The sequence below is a fragment of the Nyctereutes procyonoides genome, unplaced genomic scaffold, assembly GCF_905146905.1.
Source record: "Nyctereutes procyonoides isolate TBG_1078 unplaced genomic scaffold, NYPRO_anot_genome, whole genome shotgun sequence".
NCBI lineage: Eukaryota > Metazoa > Chordata > Mammalia > Carnivora > Canidae > Nyctereutes > Nyctereutes procyonoides.
Window position 1 is genome coordinate 16,718,286 of NW_026575082.1, and position 18,691 is coordinate 16,736,976.

Here is an 18,691-nt window from a genome sequence, read left to right on the forward strand (position 1 = left end):
GGTGCTTGCAGAGGCACCCCATCACTGAGCAGAAATGGAATATATGAGCAGGTCCTGGGGCAGAGTTAAGTTGCTGGCACACCTTCTGCCGCATTGCGACCTGCCTTCTAGCTTCGGCTACGACCTCGTGGGCCAATGGTGGGATCCCCTGGACCAGCTGACTAAGAGGTTGAGTCTGGTTTTCAGAAGGTTCTGCACAATAGTCTATGAGGCAGAAGACTATACCCACTGAGGAGCAGCCCATAGGGCAGAGGAATCCTTGCAAAGAGCAGGACTTTGGGTTCCTGAAGGGAGATGTGACCAGACACCTGGCTCTTCACTAGGTCCTGGGCGGAGCTAATGATCTGGCTGGGTGGCTGGAAGCTCGGAAGGAGTGAGAGTAGGGGAGCTATTGACACTTCTGGGGAAAAGGTCTACGGAAGGTCCTCGCAGAATGAGTCCCAAGGGTGACAATAATTGCATCCCATGTGACTGTCCCCAAACAGCACATATGAAGCTCTTAATGGTCAGGGGAGCAAGATGGCACATTCTGTGGATGGCAGCCAGCCTCTCGCTGGGCAGCCGGCACGCCACCTTGCTGTTGACTTTGTTGCTGAGCCAGCACCGAGCGGCTAGAGAAAGAGGTGGAAGCAAGGCAACCTCGAGCTTTTGGTCCTGCTGCAGCTCGGGTAGCAGGTGCCATTGGTGGAGGTACCTGGCTGTGACCTCTGCTTCAGGCCGGTAGCCCCACCACCCGCAAGGAGAGCCATATGCCAGGTGAGCGTGGCCTCAGGCTTCCTATGGGAAAGAGTCCCAAGAACAGACTGGGCTGTGCCCTCAGAGCATCCTCTCTGTCATCCCAGAAGTCATCACGCTGATGAAGAAGGCAGGCAGCTGGGGAACAGAAGGCTGGAGGAGATCACGTATTAGCAGGCGCTCCTCCCCGAGGAGACAGAGGGGCCGCGGCTCCTAGACTCCCAGCCGGGAAGGCGCAGTGGGGGGAGAGAAGGCCTCCACTGCAAACCCTCTTCCGAAGTGGAGAAAGCGTCCACCTGTTCCCTCCGGTCTCAGCCAACTGCACGGCTTCCTGCAGCCACGCAGGCAGACGCTGCTGCCGCCCTTCCCATCTGGTCCCTCTGTCGCCACCTTCCACCTTCCCCCACCCCCCGCCCCGAGGAAACTGCTGATACCCGCCTGTACCTAGATATGCTCCATCTCTTTATCCTCCTCCATGCGATCACTACACCTGCTTACCTGCCTTGCACCAAACAGTAACTCGCAAATCACATTTCAGGAACTGGGAATAGTTAACTTCACCAACCAAGTGTCTCTCCATCAGGCCTGTGATGGAGCACAATATTTGGGATTTTTTAAAAAGAGATTTTATTTATTTATTTATTTATTTATTCCTGAGAGACAGAGAGAGAGAGAGGCAGAGACATAGGCAGAGGGAGAGAGAAGCAGGCTCCATGCAGGGAGCCCGATATGGAACCCGATCCCAGGTCTCCAGGATCATGCCCTAGGCCTGAGCCACTAAGGAGTCCCAAAATTTGGGATTTTTAAAATTTAGTTAATTACTGATGTATTTCTCCCACATTCCCAAGAGCAAGCACCAAAGGGTAAAATATCGAGACACTTCATAGACTCCTTGTAACATCTCTCCTAGAGGTTTTAGGAAGTGAAATCGTGGAGTGTGATTTCCTTTCCAATGCAAAGATGATAGTAGGCATCCATTCAGAATAAAGATGCTCCCTCATAAGACTTGATTGGATCACTCATGTGGGACACTGATTTGCTATGTGACCTGAAGCACGTTTGTCTCGGGTCATTCTCTGGAAATTAAGACATTTCCCAAGAAGGGGCATCTCCATGTTTCAGAAGGCTTCATGAGGCCAAGAGCTTCGTTTGATGCCACGGGAAGAATTAGCGGCTCTCCTTGTACAGGTCCATCCCATTCCCAGCACTTATCTGGAAATCACAGGCCACCAACCTCTGGAAGGGTCTCCATGGCTTCTGGCCCAGATCCGTGAAGCCCCTGAGCATGTCTGCAGAATGCAGAGGGAGCAAGGGAGCCTTCCAGGGAGACGTAGGGAGCCTGAGGCTGCGGAGAAGCAGCACATTAGAAGGAGGAACTTCCCCTCCTCATCCTGAAAGCCCCAGAAAGTTGTAGCTGAGAGTGTGGGCTCTGGACTCCAATCTTTCGGGCTTATATCTTGGTGGCCCCACCTGGCTGTGGCCTTGGGCAAATGACTTATTCTGTGCCTCAGTGTCTTTGTATGTAAGTGAGGATGAGAACAGTACTCCCCTCAGAGCGCTGAGGTTTCTACAAAGTGCCCAGAACAGTCTGTGGCATGTTATAGCCCTTGAGAAACACAGTTGTTATTGTCTTTCAAATCCTAGCTTAAGGCTAGTTTCCCAGAAATGCCTTCCGTGGCCTCCCAGTTAGTCAGGCTTTCATAGGTCTCACCTAAGTTGTAATTAGGGAATTGTAGTGTTTATTATTACCCTCCACCTGGGATACCATAAGATCAAAGAGTGGAAGTTGCTTCTGTGTTTGTCAACACTGTATTCCCACTGTTTGGCACAGTGCCTGACACATGACAGGAGCAAATAAACATTTGTTGAACATATAATTCCCAAAGGAATGGGTGAGTGAATGAGTGAGTGCCCACTTGCATCTGAGCATGAATGGAGGCTGCCTCAGGGAGCCAGTGCCCCACATCCCTTGCTAAACTCACTATAGAAGACATCTTTTGGCCAAAGGATACCTGATAGCTTGATGGATTGACTATGCCTCCCATGGGGAGCCTTGTAGAGTGTCCCCTTGGGCACGAGAAAGCTAACTTTGAGCCAAAGATTGTGCATGTCTTGGAGAAGTTGCTATTTGCACATGAGTGTCATTATGTCATTAATTCAGACTCTGTGGCATAGAACAAATCCCATCACTCATTGAGTCTGATGGTTCAGAAACACAGGTGGCTACTTACTAGAATCCTTTAGGAATTTTCGAGAGTATAGATTTCTGAGTCCGACCCCCCACCCCCACCCCGGCAAATCCCCCAGAGTTTGTCCTGGGGGCCTGTATTTGTTCAAAGCTCCTCAGGTGTTTCTGCAGCCTGCACAGACCACCATTTGAGAACCTCTCATCTTGCCAAATGTCATCATTGCACAGAGAAAGAAACAGAGACACACTGACACCATGCCAAGATTGATAGCATGATTTTTTTTTAATGAACTACAAAGGAAACATAATTTAGTTGGGACCAGAAAATATGGGGTGCCTTTTGAAACAGAGCATGATGCAAATAATGCTCGTTGGAGTTCATCAGCATGGCAATAAGGCCCTGAGGAGAAAGCCTGGGCAGCACCGCTTCTCCCTCCTATTGTGATCTGAGCAAGGATATCAGGTTGTCTGGCAGACTCGGTCAAGTTTCCTCCAGTAGATTTGGTACACTTGGCTGGGGTGTATTTGCCAAGTTCAACACAGAATGACCCAGTGTTACCTGGCTAAGTGTTGGTGGCCCCAGACACCAGGCCAAGTCCCTCCATGTAGGGGCTCTGCACCTGAGAGTTCCTGGTTTTGAGAACATAGCAGTCAAAGTGATCATTCCGAACTCAGAGTTTTGCAACCTGTGCACTATTGACTTTTATCAGATAATTCTTTAATGAGGGAAGAGATAGCTATCCCATGCATTGTAGTATGTTTAGTTTTTCTGGAGTTTGTTTTTTTGTGGGGTTTTTTGTTTGTTTTTTATTTAAATTCAACTTGTCAACATATAGTACATCATTAGTTTCAGATGTAGTTTTCAATAATTCATCAGTTGTGTATAACACTCAGTGCTCATCACATCACATGCCCTCCTTAATGCTGGTCAACTAGTTACCCTATCTCCCCCCACCTCCATGTCTGTTTTTTTTTTTTTAAGTAGGCTCCACACCCATTGTAAAGCCCACTGTGGGGCTTGAACTCACAACCCTGAGATAGAGACCTGAGCTGACATCAAGAATTGGACGCTTAACTGACTGAGCCAACCAGCTGCATCTGCATTATAGTATATCGAACAACATCCATGGCTTCTGCCCACTAAATAACAAGAACGTCTGCAGACATTGCCATATCTCCCCTAGGAAGACAAAATCATCCCCTCTGCCCCACTAAGCACTATTTATTTAACCTTACAGATGTATTACATCATATACCTAACCTTACAATGAATCAAAGGACTTGTAGCATGAGATCAGGAATTTTTACTGGAGCCTTTTTCCCCATGGAGAAAATATTTTTAAAAATATTTCTGTGGATTTCATGAACCAAACCCAAAAATGTATGAGCCAAAAGGAAAAGAAGAGGCAGCCCAGGTAGCTCAGCAGTTTAGCGCCTGCCTTTTAGTCCAGGGCATGATCCTGGAGATCCGGGATCGAGTCCCAAGTCAGGCTCCCTGCATGGAGCCTGCTTCTCCCTCTGCCTGTGTCTGTCCCCCAACCCCTCATGAATAAATAAGTAAAATCTTTAAAAAACAAAACAAAAAACAAAAGGAAAAGAGGGGTAATTTTGCCTACATTAAGAGGTAAAGCACTTATCATTTACAATGTTGCCACAGATTGGGAGAAAGTATTTGCAGCACAATTAATCCACAAAAGATTAGTCTCTGGGATGAATAAAGGACATCTTAGAATCAATAATAACAAGAAAAACACTCAGTAGAAGAACAGGCAAAGGATGTGGCAGGCAGTCTCTGAAAGAGAAGCTCCAAAGGGCCATTACACACATGGAAACACTCAACCCCACTAGTAAACAGGGAAATGCAAATTGAAGTAATCAGACGCCATCTCACATTCCTCAGGGATTTAATAGTAAATTAACAGGTGGATAGAACTGAGCCTTGGGGAGGGTCTTGACTAATGGCATCCACTCCCCTCCTCCACTAGTGGCAGCTTAAATTGGCAAAATCACTTTGGAAAGCTGTGTAGTGTGATCAGGAAAGGTTGAATGTACATATACCTTTTCACCCTGCAATTACTCTCCTGACACTACACCCTGGACAACTAACATATCTCCATGAAGAAACACATGTGAGGAGTTTGTTACAACTCTGTATGCAAAAATAAAGAACTGGAAACATAGCAAATGCCTACCTACTATCTGGTGAATGGATAAATATGTAAATATGTAAGGCACACGTGCACTCCGTAAAACCCTATGAACATGAGAATGAATTGCCAGCTAGACGGACCATGTTTAATGGGGAAAAATCATATTTCAAAAGCATAGATCCAATTATATCGTGCTTAAAAACAACATACTGTATAACATTTATAGACATATGTGTGTTATTAGTAAAAATATAAAAACATGGATGAAACTTGGATAAGAAGGGAGGAAGGAAATGGGATGCAGGAGGTCTACAGTTGCGTTTTATTTTTTTATTTTTTTTTTTTTGCGTTTTATTTTTTAAATAAAAAGAAACACATTTAAAAGAAAAATGGCAAAATGTTAAGCCCGTGTTTATTAGGGATGATGGATGTGTGGGCTGTCAATTGTTTCACTTCTTTAGACTTGTTGGAATGTTTGAAATATTTATTTTTTTAAATTAAACTTCAAAAGATAAATATATTTGGAAAAGGCAGAACTATAAGGATGGGAAATAGATATTGCGAAGGGCTGGGGGTGAGTATAGATGTTGACTCTAAAGGAGACCCAGAAATGTTGAGAGGTGATGGAATTCTATATCCTGCCTATGGTGGTGACAATATATGGATTTGTCAAAACTCAGAAAAGTGTACACTTTTTAAAAAATGGATTTTATTGTATATAAATCATACTTTAATTTTAAAAAAAGAAAAAGAGGGACACCTGGGTGGCTCAGCGGTTGAGCACCTGCCTTCAGCCCAGGGTGTGATCCTGGGGTCCTGGGATCGAGTCCCACATCGGGCTTCCTGCATGGAGCCTGCTTCTCCCTCTGTCTGTATCTCTGCCTTTTTCTCTGTGTGTTTCTCGTGCCTTTCTCACGAATAGAATAAAATCTTTTAAAACAATTTTTTAAAGAAAAAATTCATCTAATAAATATAGGAACAAAAAGGTGAAGAATTCGACATTTTGTGAGCTGATCTAATAAAAACAAAATACTACATAAAATTCCATTGTTACTTGAAAGCCTATATTAATACATTCCTAATCATAATCAATAAATTTTTAAAATTCAAATGACATTTTTAGTAATAAAAACATACAGATCTACCCACACTGCACTGCACAATATGCTAAAATATCCAGCACTTTGTCCTTTCCTTAATCCAAAGCAAAATGCAGCCCCAGGCCACTCTTCCCTGCTCTGGCCGGCCTAGGAGATGAAAGTTCCTTCAAAACAGGATTTCTGATATTCACATGAATAGTCTTAAAGTCCTTATAAAGACGTGGTTATTAGAAATATTTGGTTTGGGGGGAACCTGGGTGGCTTGATGGTTGAGTGTGTTCAGCTCAGGTCATGATCCTGGAGTCCTGGGATCGAGTCCCGCATCGGACTCCCTGCATGGAGCCTGCTTCTCCCTCTGCCTGTGTCTCTGCCTCTCTCTCTCTCTCTGTGTTTCATGAATAAATAAATAAAACTTTAAAAAAAAGAAATATTTGGTCATTGAATGACTAAGTAAAAGAAAGAAGGATCACGGCTTTGTCTCCACATCTTTACTGGAGGCAGTATCTTCTCTCATCTCTTCTCATCTCTTCAAGGACAGTGATGGTTCTCGTAGCTTTTCTTTTTCCCTATGTAACCTCTTCCCTCCAAATTCTTTTGCTTTGTGTGTGTTAATTTTAGACTCGGTCTTCCAGATGTTAAAGACTTTTCGTAGGTTTGTGGGAACCTTGTTCCGCTCATGGTTAAGAGTGAGAAGCTAACAAGCTGACAGAGGGGCACCTGGGTGGTTCATTCAGCTAAGTGTGCAGCTCTGGATTTTGCTCAGGCCACGATCTCAGGGTGGAGTGATGGGAACCCGCCTGGGGCTCTGCATCAGCACAGAGTCTGCTTGGGATTCTCTGCCTCTCCTTCTCCCTCTACCCCTCCCTCTGCTCTCTTGCTCACTCTCTCCTTCTCTCTCTCTCTGGAGTAAATAAAATCTTAAAAACAAATAAATCAGGGCAGCCCCCGTGGCTCAGTGGTTTAGTGCCTGCCTTCGGCCCAGGGTGTGACCCTGGAGTCCCAGAATGGAGTCCCACATAGGGCTCCCTGCAGGGAGCCTGCTTCTCCCTCTCCCTATGTCTCTGCCTCTCTCTCTCTCTCTCTGTGTGTGTCTCTCATAAATTAAAAAAACAAACAAACAAACAAACGCTGACTGTATCCAAGACCTGGTGGAGAGGTGCCTGCCTGTATGCATGAGAAGCCTCCTGTGCAAGAATTCACTCCCCAAAAAAGAAGTAGTTGATCCTATCACTGTGCCAGCTGCCTTTTATCGAACACCTACTGGGTGCCAGCCATGGTGGTCAGGGCTAGTGGTGAACAGGATGCAAATGTAAAGAGGAAGCAATTGTCACTCTGAGCGCCCATAGACTCGCAGTGCACCCAAGGGAGAATGACCTCTATTAGAATAAGGCAAATCTGCAAGAGCAGTTTCTATAAAAATGTACTGAGCAGCTGAGCACTTAGCAGCACCACATCAAAGCCTGAATGAGAAAGCACAGGTGGCATAAGGGGGGACAGAGGGGACCTAACAGCTTGTGGTATTTGTGGAGATCATTTGTGCTCTGAATGGACACAGTGGCCTGAGCACCAAACTAGCCCAGCCCACAAGCTGCCCAGAGAAGTCAGAGGAGGAGGTGGCATGCTTTGGAGAGTGGAGTGGGGACAGCAGGTGTAGGGGGCACTGACCCCACTGGCAGGTCTCAGCAATCCAAAGGCAGGACTGGGGGAGGGGACAGCTCTGAGGAGACCCAGCCCCATTAAAAAAGGAACTAGGAGGGTCCAGGTGTTTATAAGACAAGCAAGATATCTAGACGCTCCCAAGACCAGCCGGAAGGAACTTAAGGAGGACTGGAGTTCCTTTAGATCTGCTGGGAACGACTATACTGTCAATGTGACCTGTTTTATCCATGGGTTGGTACCTGGGGACGAACATGGATTTCAAAATTTAGGAAGAATTAGAGGAGGCACCTATCAATTGAGGCTTACTCTATGCTGATGTTGCTGCCTTTATAAATTTGCTTGAGTTCATTATTTGCTTGAGTTTATTATATACAAAAATAGAAAAAAAAACAGTATAATAAGGTCCCACGTACCCATCACCCAACTTCAAAAATTATCACGACATGCCCAGTCTTGTTACGTCTATCCCACTTCCTCCTGATATTATTTTGAGGTAAATACGAAATTTTTATCATTTTGTCCATAAATATTTCACTATGCATCTAAAACATAAGAGCTGTTAAATATGACCGCAATACCAATATCAGATTAAAAAATTAATAAGTCCTTAATATGATCAAATATACAGGCAGTGTTCAAATTTCCAGCTGTCTCATAAATGTCATGTGCTTTTTTACAGCTTGTTTTGGAATCCAAAGAAGGTCCCCCTATTCTATAAATCTTAAACTCCTAGGGATTTCCCGATCAAAACAAAAGCCAGAGCAAAATTGGATTTCTCTGTCCCTACTTTATATTTTATGAAATTGCAGTAGTGGAGAGGGTATTTTTTTTTCCTTATTAAGAAAACTAACAGAGGCGATGTTGCTAGCAGTTATGAAAGCTATTTCCACGGGCCCCAGGTTTCTGGCCTCATAACTAGAAGCACTTGGCAATTTGACTGCCCAGCAGTGTTGGTAGGCCAGTCATTTCCCACGGGGCTGTCCAGATTGCAGTGTTCCTCCTGTAAACGCCACTGGCCCTCCTCTGAGGGCTAATGAAGTCGGAGGGGTCAGGTGCCACATCAGCCACCAGGGGGCTCCCGAGGAACTCCACGAACCTTGGGGTTCCCCAAAGAGCCCACGCGGTGTGTTCTATCTAACACAGATACTGAACCTGGCAGCAGGGACCTGCCTCCTCGCTTACCTCAGGTTCTTTCAGCAGAATAGACCAGGCCTCTGGGAGATATGGCTCCCCAAGGCGAGCTAGAAAAGGACAAGATTAGCTGTCAAGTGCTCTTTCAAAGGACTGGAGGTTAGCAGCAACCCCCACCCCCAGTGGTCCTCTTAGCAGATCCACTTGGAGAGTAGTGCCTAAGAGATGGGGAGCATTCCGTGCTAATTAGCTCCTTGTAGCCTCATGATTGTTAATAAATCCTTTGATTCTTAAGTACACAAAGAGAGTGTTGTTGTAAGTGATGTTAAGCATATGTGAGTAGGGATTTTTTTTTTTTTTAGATTTTATTTATTTATTCATGAGAGACACAGAGAGACAGAGAGAGAGGCAGAGACACAGGCAGAGGGAGAAGCAGACTCCATGCAGGGAGCCCGATGCAGGACTCGACCCCAGGACCCCGGGGTCATGCCCTGGGCCGAAGGCAGCCGCTCAGCCGTGGAGCCACCCAGGCGTCCCATGAGTAGGGATGGTTAATGTGAAATCACACACCCAGGAAGGAATACAAGGCTGACAGCCTGGACAGCCTGGCTTTATAAATCTCTCTGTTTCAAGGTCTCACTGCTGGAAATCAAGGGGCGGGATGGAAGCCACTCACTAGGTCTCATCCTTCTCCACTGGGAGTTTTGTTGACCAACTGTATTTCTTTGCCGGGGCTGCTGTAACAAAGCAACACAAACTAGCTGATTTACAACCACAGATACGCACCATCTCACTGTTCTGGAAGGCTGGAAGTCCTAACTCAAGGTATCGGCAGGCCTGTACTCCCTCAGAGGGCTCCAGGGGAGGGTCCTTCCTCACCTCATCTAGCTCTGTGTCTCCTGGCAATCCTTGGTGTTCCTTGGCTGGCGGGTGGCTTCCTTATTCCTGTACATTTTCACATCTTCCATCTGTGCAAATCTGTCTCTCTGTTCAGATTTTCCCTTTATATGAGGATACCAGTCATTTTGGATTAGGGCCACCTCCCCCCATGAACTCACATTAACTTGATTACCTCTGGGGCTCCTGGGTGGCTCAGTGGGTTAAGTGTCTGCCTTCAGCTCAGGTCATGATCAGAGTCCTGGGATCAAGCCCTGCATTGGGCTCCTTGCTCAGTGTGGGGTCTGCTTCTCCTACCCTTGCTCCTCCCCCTGCTCATGCTCTCTTTCTCAAATAAATAAATACAATCTTTAAAAATAATAATAACTTGATTACCTCTGTAAAACCCTGACCCCCAAAGAGGTCACATTCTAAGGTACTATAGGATTAGGACTTTATATCTTTTTCAGTGACACATTCAACCCCTACCAGGGATCACACCGTAAAACAGATAATGTTTGGAAGGCCTGTAACAACGCACCCGTGAACTGTACACGCCAATGGGTCATACGATCCTAGGCTCCAGGATAAAGTTACAGGTCTACAAATAATAACACAAAGACAATTATGATGTGAAAAACTGCATGCTGTGGTTTTTACCAAGAAAAGTGAACACTGTAACCTAAATTTCATTCAATTCGCTAAGTTTGATGTTTTCCTATGAGCATTGGTATAGAAAATACATGTAGGATGAGACCCCAGAAATCCAGGTTGGTTTTTCTTTTTCCTGAAAAGGTTCATCAGAGGTGATTATTGTGCTACTACAATAGGCTGTCACAGAATTCTTTTATATAGTAAACACTCGGCACTCATATATATTGAGCACAGAGAAGTTGTGTATCTTAAACATTCACAAAATAGGATTCACACCCCTTGTCAGGGGAGCAAACATTCATTACAGAAATGAAACCATGCTGGCTTTTACTCATCACCGACAGAACGAACCCATCCATTCTTGCGGGTTTTACCAGAACCTTCATGGCCCCGCAGGCAACGGCCCCAGCAGGTACCGCTTCAGTTCCTGACATGGTTTCTCAATGCACAGCGTCAGGGCCAGCCCAGTGACGAAGGTCAGCAAACAGTGGCCAAAGAAAAGATAGAACTGGAGAGAAACAGGGGCAGAGTGGACATGATCTTGCTACCGGATTCCTGGCTATAGGATATCGATCTGCAAGACCAACAGCCCCAAACATTAAATATAAGATAAATAAAATCAAAGAAAGCTACTATCCCGAAGCCTTCCCTCAAATAAGGCAAAGGACAGTAGGCTCCTAGCCACACCAACGCAACAAGCTTCTCGCCAGGCCGGTGGGCGGCTTGGTGGCTCCAGCAGAGAAGGGACAGCAGAGGCACAGCAGAGCCAAGAGCGGGACTCACTTACCATGTTGGTGTCGGTGTAGTGAATGGGCGTTTCCTGCAGCCCGTTGTAGAGCAGGATGAGGATGGGGTGTACCAAGTAGCAGGCGTAACTGATGCTGGCCGGGAAGGTCCAGATGCGGCAAGAAAGCAGCCGGTTCACCGGGCCTGGAGGGAACAGGCAGTGTGGTTCCTGGGGGCACGGGGTCCTCCCTGGCTCCCTGGGACCATCGCTGCGGCCTCTGGGCCCCGCTGCCTAAGTGTGTGAACTTCCCCTAGGAAGATATTTATTCTTCTAATTTTTAAGAGAATGTGCCAAAAAAGAAAAAGAAAAAAAAAAAACAGAAAGCGCTTCCCTTTGCAGGAGTAGGGAAAAAATAAGAGAAGCTAACAGGAGTTTACGGTCGGTTTACTTAGCACATGGCAAGCCCGGAGCACGAAACATGCCACAGGTAAAACCAGGTGCACAGGCCCGGCGCCAGCTGCGGTTCCGGCTCTGGGTGCAGCACAGGGGCCACTCACTGGGCCTCGGGATGAGGCGGTGGCATGGCCAGGCTGCTGACTTGTCATCCGCTAGGGACTGGCTTTGGGGCTTCTAGGTTCCATTCAGGACAAAAATTCTGTAACTCAGTGTAACTTCTAGAACTGTGCTGTCTCACATGATAGCCACAGCCCACTTCAGGCTGTTTAATTTAAATGAATGAAAAGAGGGGTGCCTGGGTGGCTCAGCGGTTGGGCATCTGCCTTTAGCTCAGAACGTGATCCCGGGGTCCTGGGATCGAGTCCCACATTGGGATCCCCGCAGGGAGCCTGCTTCTCCCTCTGTCTGTGTCTTTGCCTTTCTCTCTGTCTCTGTCTCTCACAAATAGGTAAATAAAATCTTTAAAAAAAATTTAAAAAGAAAAAATTCATTTAATAAATGTAAGAACAAAAGGTGCAGAATTCGACATTTTATGAGCTGATCTAAAAAAACACAAAATACTACATAAAAAATTCCATTGTTGGGATCCCTGGGTGGCGCAGCGGTTTGGCGCCTGCCTTTGGCCCAGGGCGCGATCCTGGAGACCCGGGATCGAATCCCACGTCGGGCTCCCGGCGCATGGAGCCTGCTTCTCCCTCTGCCTGTGTCTCTGCCTCTCTCTCTTTCTCTCTCTGTGACTATCATAAATAAATAAAAATTAAAAAAAAAAAAAAGAAATGACCTTTAAAAAAAAAAATTCCATTGTTACTTGAAAGCCTATATTAACACATTCCTAATCATAATCAATAAATTTTTAAAATTCAATTGACATTTTTAGTAATAAAAACATACAGACCTATCTTGATTGTACTGCACAATATGCTAAAATACCCAGCACTTTGTCCTTTCCTTAATCCAAAGCAAAGAGATGAAAGTTCCTTCAAAACAGGATTTCTGATATTCACATGAATAGTCTTGAAGTCCTTTTAAAGACGTGGTTATTAGAAATATTTTGTTAGGGCAGTCCAGGTGGCTCAGTGGTTTAGCACTGCCTTTGGCCTGGGTTGTGATCCTGGAGACCTGGAATCGAGTCCCGTATCAGGCTCCCTGCATGGAGCCTAGTTCTCCCTCTGCCTGTGTCTCTGCCTCTCTGTGTGTGTGTGTCTCTCATGAATAAATAAATAAATTTTTTTTAAAAAGAGAAATATTTGGTATTGGAGCACCTGGGTGGCTTGGTGGTTGAGTGTGTTCAGCTCAGGCCATGATCCTGGGGTCCTAGGATCGAGTCCCACATCAGGCTCCCTGCATGGAGCCTGCTTTTCCCTCTGCCTGTGTCTCTGCCTCTCTCTCTGTGCGTGTCTCTTATGAATAAATAAATAAAATCTTTTAAAAATAAACTAAAAATTAATTAAAATAAAGCACGGTGAGAAATCCCTCTCTGCACAGGACTTACTGCTGATCTCTGTAGTGGGTGGAATAGGGGCCTCCCAAAAGCTGTGTCCGCCTAGAACCCTGCTCTATTTGGAATGAGGGTCTCTGCAGAGAGAATGAAGGTAAGGAACCCGAGATTAGATTATCCAGGGTTACAGTGGGCCTCAAATCCAAAAATGAGTGTCCTTATAAGAGACAGAAAAAGAGACACAGACACATGGAGGAGACACACGGGACGAAGGCCATGTGGAGACGGAGACAGAGATTGGAGAGATGCACGCACGGGCCAGGAAAGTTGGGTCTTGCTGGCAGTCACGGGGTGGGGGTGGGAGGGTGGGCAGGAGAGAGCTCGGAACAGATCCCCCCAGGGCTTCTAGAAGGACCTTGCCAACACTTTGATTTTGGGTTTCTTCAGAATGATGAGAGAATCAATTTCTGTTGTCTTAAGCCACAAAAGAAAGAAAGAAGAGAAAGAGAGAGGGGAAAAAAAAAAAAAGTAAAAAACTTCCGTCTCTCCTTTCCAAGAGTCCCAGCTCAGGTATCATGTTGTTTCAGTTGCTCAGGACAAAAATCTTTGGCGCCATCCCTGATTCTGTTCTTCCTCCCGTATCCCACAGAGTGCTGCCAATCTATCCTTAAAAATGTCTATCTCAAATCAGACCATTTCTCCCCATCTCCTCCACTAACCCCCCACCCCATTGATTCCACCATGGCTTCCTCCTCCATGGGCCTGTACCGTAGCTTCCTCGCAGATCTGTTGGACTCTCTGCTTCGTCCTTGTCACCCTATAGACCCCATGCAAAATCCAGAGCAATCTTTTTTAACCACAGGTCAAATTATGTTACGTGACATTTAAAATAAGATTGTATTTTTAACTAATCTCCACACCCAACCTGGGACTCGAACTTCAAAACCCCAAGAACAAGAGTCACATGCTTTACTGACTGAGCCAGCCAGGTGCCCCATTTTTATGGTTACTTTTTGAATTTGTTTTGGCTTTATAAATTCATGTGTTATAAACATAAAAATTTGTGTCTAGGCTTATGCTTTCTCATGCTTAGGTAAAATTAGAATTAAAATTTAATTTAAGCCAATAATACTAAAGATCTAAAACACTTCTTATTCCTTTGGAATGGGTCCGTATGGTATTAAAGCTTGAGGATTGCTGTAGGAGAGTGGGCCCAGCACTGAAAGGTTTTAACTGGAGGAGTAACATGTCCGAAGATGCCTCTGGCAACTCAACGGAACACGACTTTGCACAGACCCACATGGTCTACACTGGTCCCGACTGATATGACGACAGATGATTCGAGGTATGGGGATCCCTTCTCTCCCTGAGAGCCTCCATGAAACACTTCTTCTTCAAGTGTCCCTTTATAGATGTACTTTTCTAAAGGTCACCAGGTAGACACATATTTTCTAGAATTGTATCTTGTACATTCATTCACTTACTACCCAATCTTGATACCTGAAAATAGTGTTGGAGATGCAAACCTAGAACATCAGTCACACCTAGATAATTGTGATTGGCTAATGACAACACATTCTGGAAAGCTGTATCACTCAAGAACAACCAAAGGGCTGGTCTGTCGCCTGGATTAATAGAGGTCTCATCCATACTCAGCCTGATGATTGATAGCACTGACTAGCTCCACTGTAACAATAATGCTGCAAATTCGATTAGTCTTCTAACTTGACCGAAGTCACTCCCTCTAGCAGGTTAGTTCTTCATTTAGCATGACTCTCCACATCAGACGGGAGTACTGTGGTGTTTGCCACCCCATCGTGGGCCAGGGGGAGTAGTTGCTTATATTCTGAGGCTCTAGGGACAGTTTAGGGTCATTGTCACCATGTGGAAGCAGTGTTGGGGTGTGGTCATGTGATTCAACAGCTGCCCGGAAATGCAAATACCTGTCAGAGAGAATGGAGCCCATTTCTTCCTTAATGTCATTTCTCCATATAAGGAAAAGCTTATAAATTTGAAATATTAAAGAACAAATCGTTCCTCACCAAATTCAAAAACAACTTTACCAATCAAATGTCTGAGAAGGGTACTGTTGCACAGAAATGAAGATCATGGGCTTTGGGCATCGCTTTGTGCTTGGTCTGGGATTCATTTTCTAGCTCAGTGACTACTGCACTGCGTGACCTTCACACGTTACCTCATCTCCAGGCATCATCTTTCTCACAGAGAAACAGCTCCTGATAGTTCTACCCATGGGGGCTGTGGCCAGTGTCACCCGGGATCCTATGGGTGAAGTTCTCCATGGGGCCTGGCATAAGCCTGCGCTCAGTCAGCAGGAATTGTGATCATTTTTATCATTTTTCTCTTTAAACCATGATTTCCAAACACCTTCGCTGAGGCTACCTGGGTGGCGTTCACAGGCCCAGGTGTAAACTCACCCTGATTATTTCCCTAGGGTCACAAGGTGTCATGGCTGCACCTGGCTGTACAGCCATCACTTCGGAGCTTCTGGGCACTGTGGGGCCAGAACTTTTTCTAGATGATTCTTGCCAGGCTTTCTCCTGTCATTTTCTGACACCTCAAGTACCCAGTTCTTACCTCATGCCAAGTGGGAAAGAAAAGGAAAGAGTGTCAGGTGACTTGAATAGACATTTCTAATCTGGAGAAAATTCCTTCCTTTCCATTTCAGCTCTTTTCTTGACCTTTCCACACACTGAAAACCAGCTCAATAGAAACGGGTTTTCCCAGATCAAAGGGCCAAAGGGGATCTTGGGAACTACTCAGTCTACACCCTCAGATAAGGAAACCGAGGCCCAGGCTGAGTGTGACCAGAACTTCTGTCCCTGGCACTGGTATTTTGTTTTTACCATAAGCCCCTGCCTGTTCTCCTCCAGCTTCTGAACTAGCTTCACTGGAGAGACTGCAGATTTTTCTTTCAGACCCTGCATTTGTACGTAAACCAGGGTAAAAATCTTAAACAGAATATGTGGCCAGTTCCCACCCACCCCCAAGATAGAAGCAAATTGATGTCATTCACCAAACACTCCAGCAAACAAAAAAGCCCCTCTGTGCACAACGTGTTCTCACATTCTTTGCCCTTAAAGGGACACAGTGTGAGCCCATGAGCAGCACCCCGTGCTGTGCCGTACCTCCGTAGCCCTCCTGACACGCTAGCATGATCCAGCCCACGCCTGCCGCCCACAGGGTCCGGTGGAGAGCCTGGTACAGAGCCACAGCAGGTGAAGAGGTGGCAAAGGTGTCATCCACCACGTATGCCAGAGCGACCACTGTGAACAGGGTAGACAGGCAGCAAATCCACCCCAGCACAGCCTGCGCCTACAGGGAGAGGAGAGACCTGGGTCAAGCCCATTTTGGACATCTACTTTCTTTTACAGTAATTCACTTTTCTGTGTTACTATTGTCACTTTAGGTATCGATTTGTAAACCCCAATTGGTGCCCAAGTTTGACTAAAATAGAAGGTTCAGACTAGTGGTTATGAGAGGTTAGGGTTAGGGCGGGGTAGGGGAGGGGGGGAGTGTGGCCAACAAGAAGTATCACAAGGGAGCTCTTTGCTATGACAGCAGAGCTCTGTGCCTCACTTGTGGTGGTGGTTATGCAAATCTCCACGTGCTAAAATTACACAAAACTATATACACGCACAAATGAGTGCACATAAAACTAGTGGACCTGAGGCCTGTGGATTGTGCCAGTGTCAATCTCTTGGTTGTGATCATTTGCCATAGTTCTGTAGCATGTTGCCAGCGAAAGAACCTGGGTCATGGGCACACAAGACCTTCTGTGCTGTTTTTGCAACTTGCCATGAACCTTGAATACTTATGAAATGAAAGTTAAAAGGGAAGAAAGAAAGATAATGTTCTAATCCACTCCTGACCTCCCATTCTGTTCCTTGACCTAATAAAGCTCCTTGACTGGTTCTGTGTCTCCCAACAACGCACACGGTCTCTACCTGGGCTGGACCCTTGTCCTTGGGAGTCATAAAATAGTGGAAGAGCGAGAGAATGGAGAACTCTTCAGCTCAGAGAACAGCCCCGTGGGTTGAATTCTATTATGGGCTCAGTTCAAGATCTTAGATCTTATGTCACCTAATTTGACCGTTTAGACCCAGACCTGTCTTCCAAGAATCTTTCTAGCTTCCTTGTTCCAATTTCAAAGTTGCTATGATGACCTCTCCATTGAACCGAACTAGCGTCTTATCAGTCCACCATCTAGTCTCCAGAGAGAAGCTCTCTTCTCCTTGGCATCAGATTCCTGCACTAAGCTCTGGCTGCATGAGAAGAAAGGTCTGTCCTCGGGAGATCCCCACAAGCCCTCTGTTTTAGGCTAGGGTCCCCTTCACTCTTTCACTGAGCATGCCCCCTCTCATCTCATTCCTAGCATATGGCATAGGCCCCCGCTGCCTCCAGCGTGGTCTCTGTGTCCATCTTTCCTGGCTTCTAGAGGTTTGACTTTGGTCTACCCATCCCTTCTACCTTGTTTCTCCAGCTCAGCCTGACTTGTGTTCTGGCTCCATACTCCCTGATCCTGACTCAACCCCTGGAAGATTCGCAAATGCTCTGTCCACGTCTTAGGTCCCCCCACTGCTCCCTGGGTACCATGGAGCCCGGGTGACACTGAAGCATGTCTTTAATGGCATTCTGTTTTAATCTACAACTGGATTATGCGTCTTCAGGGGATCAGCATAACTCCAACCTACAGGAAAAGTCATGCAGCCTTTGTGTATCCATTCTGTCTTGTGAAGCTCTATCTCCTGTTCCTGCCATGAGCAACACAAGATTTTCCAAGGACAGAGGCCTCTTCTCTGGAGCATCTAGGTGAGGCACCCACAAGACCTAGGTAAACAAAGGTAGGGCCTAGCAGAGAAGATTTGGGGCTATCACTGTACTCTAATAGTGCAAAGAAATTTTTGGCCTTTTGCCCATTGAAAAGCAAATTAACCTTCATTCATTCATTTATTAAGTGCCTTCAGTGATTTCAGAATCAGATGTTGGTAATTCAGTGGTAAGTCAGACCTCAAGGTCTTAAGGGTCAATTAAAGCCACATGAAGAGCTTTTGTACAGTTCAAGAGCAACACCAAAGTAGAGTTTTAAATAGGTTGGCCCAAGGGTGGATTATGAGATGCACAAGACAAGAAGTCAAGGCAAGAGATGAGAAGAGCTTCAGTGAGGTTAGTTAGGCCAAGAGAGGACAGCAGAAGAAACAATAACGGGGGGCCTGGTGGACATTTGCATGGGAGGAGTGGTCAGTGAGGAGGACATGTCCAAGATAAACCCAGGCTTCTGGCTTGAGTAATAAGCCTGAGTGGCAAACCAGAACAATTACCCATTTTTTACCTGGGAAGCAATTTTACCTGGAAGACAAAGCAACAGCTTGTTTCCCCTTAGACATCTTGATTCCCAAATGGAACCATTGAATCTGACCAAGATCTATAGAAACCAAGAGTTTGTGCTATTAAAAAGTAACTATGCCCTTCCAGGGACGCCTGGGTGGCTCAGCAGTTAAGCGTCTGACTTGGGCTCAGGTCCTGATCCTGGAGTCCCCGAATCCAGTCTGCATCGGG

The 18,691-nt window shown here is 45.9% G+C and overlaps 1 protein-coding gene across 1 annotated transcript in view; it reads right to left on the reverse strand.

Moving 5' to 3' along the window:
• Positions 1 to 10,245: 10,245 nt before the first annotated feature.
• LOC129514425 (O-acyltransferase like protein-like) overlaps positions 10,246 to 18,691 on the reverse strand; it is a 34,672-nt gene continuing 26,226 nt past the window's right edge. Inside the window, exons 8-10 of the mRNA XM_055332978.1 lie at positions 16,261 to 16,447; positions 11,281 to 11,423; positions 10,246 to 11,001 (exon numbers count right to left, since the gene is read on the reverse strand). Of these exons, the coding sequence (XP_055188953.1) occupies positions 10,876 to 11,001; positions 11,281 to 11,423; positions 16,261 to 16,447 (456 nt within the window). The 3' untranslated portion in view covers positions 10,246 to 10,875. The remainder of the gene's footprint in view (positions 11,002 to 11,280; positions 11,424 to 16,260; positions 16,448 to 18,691) is intronic.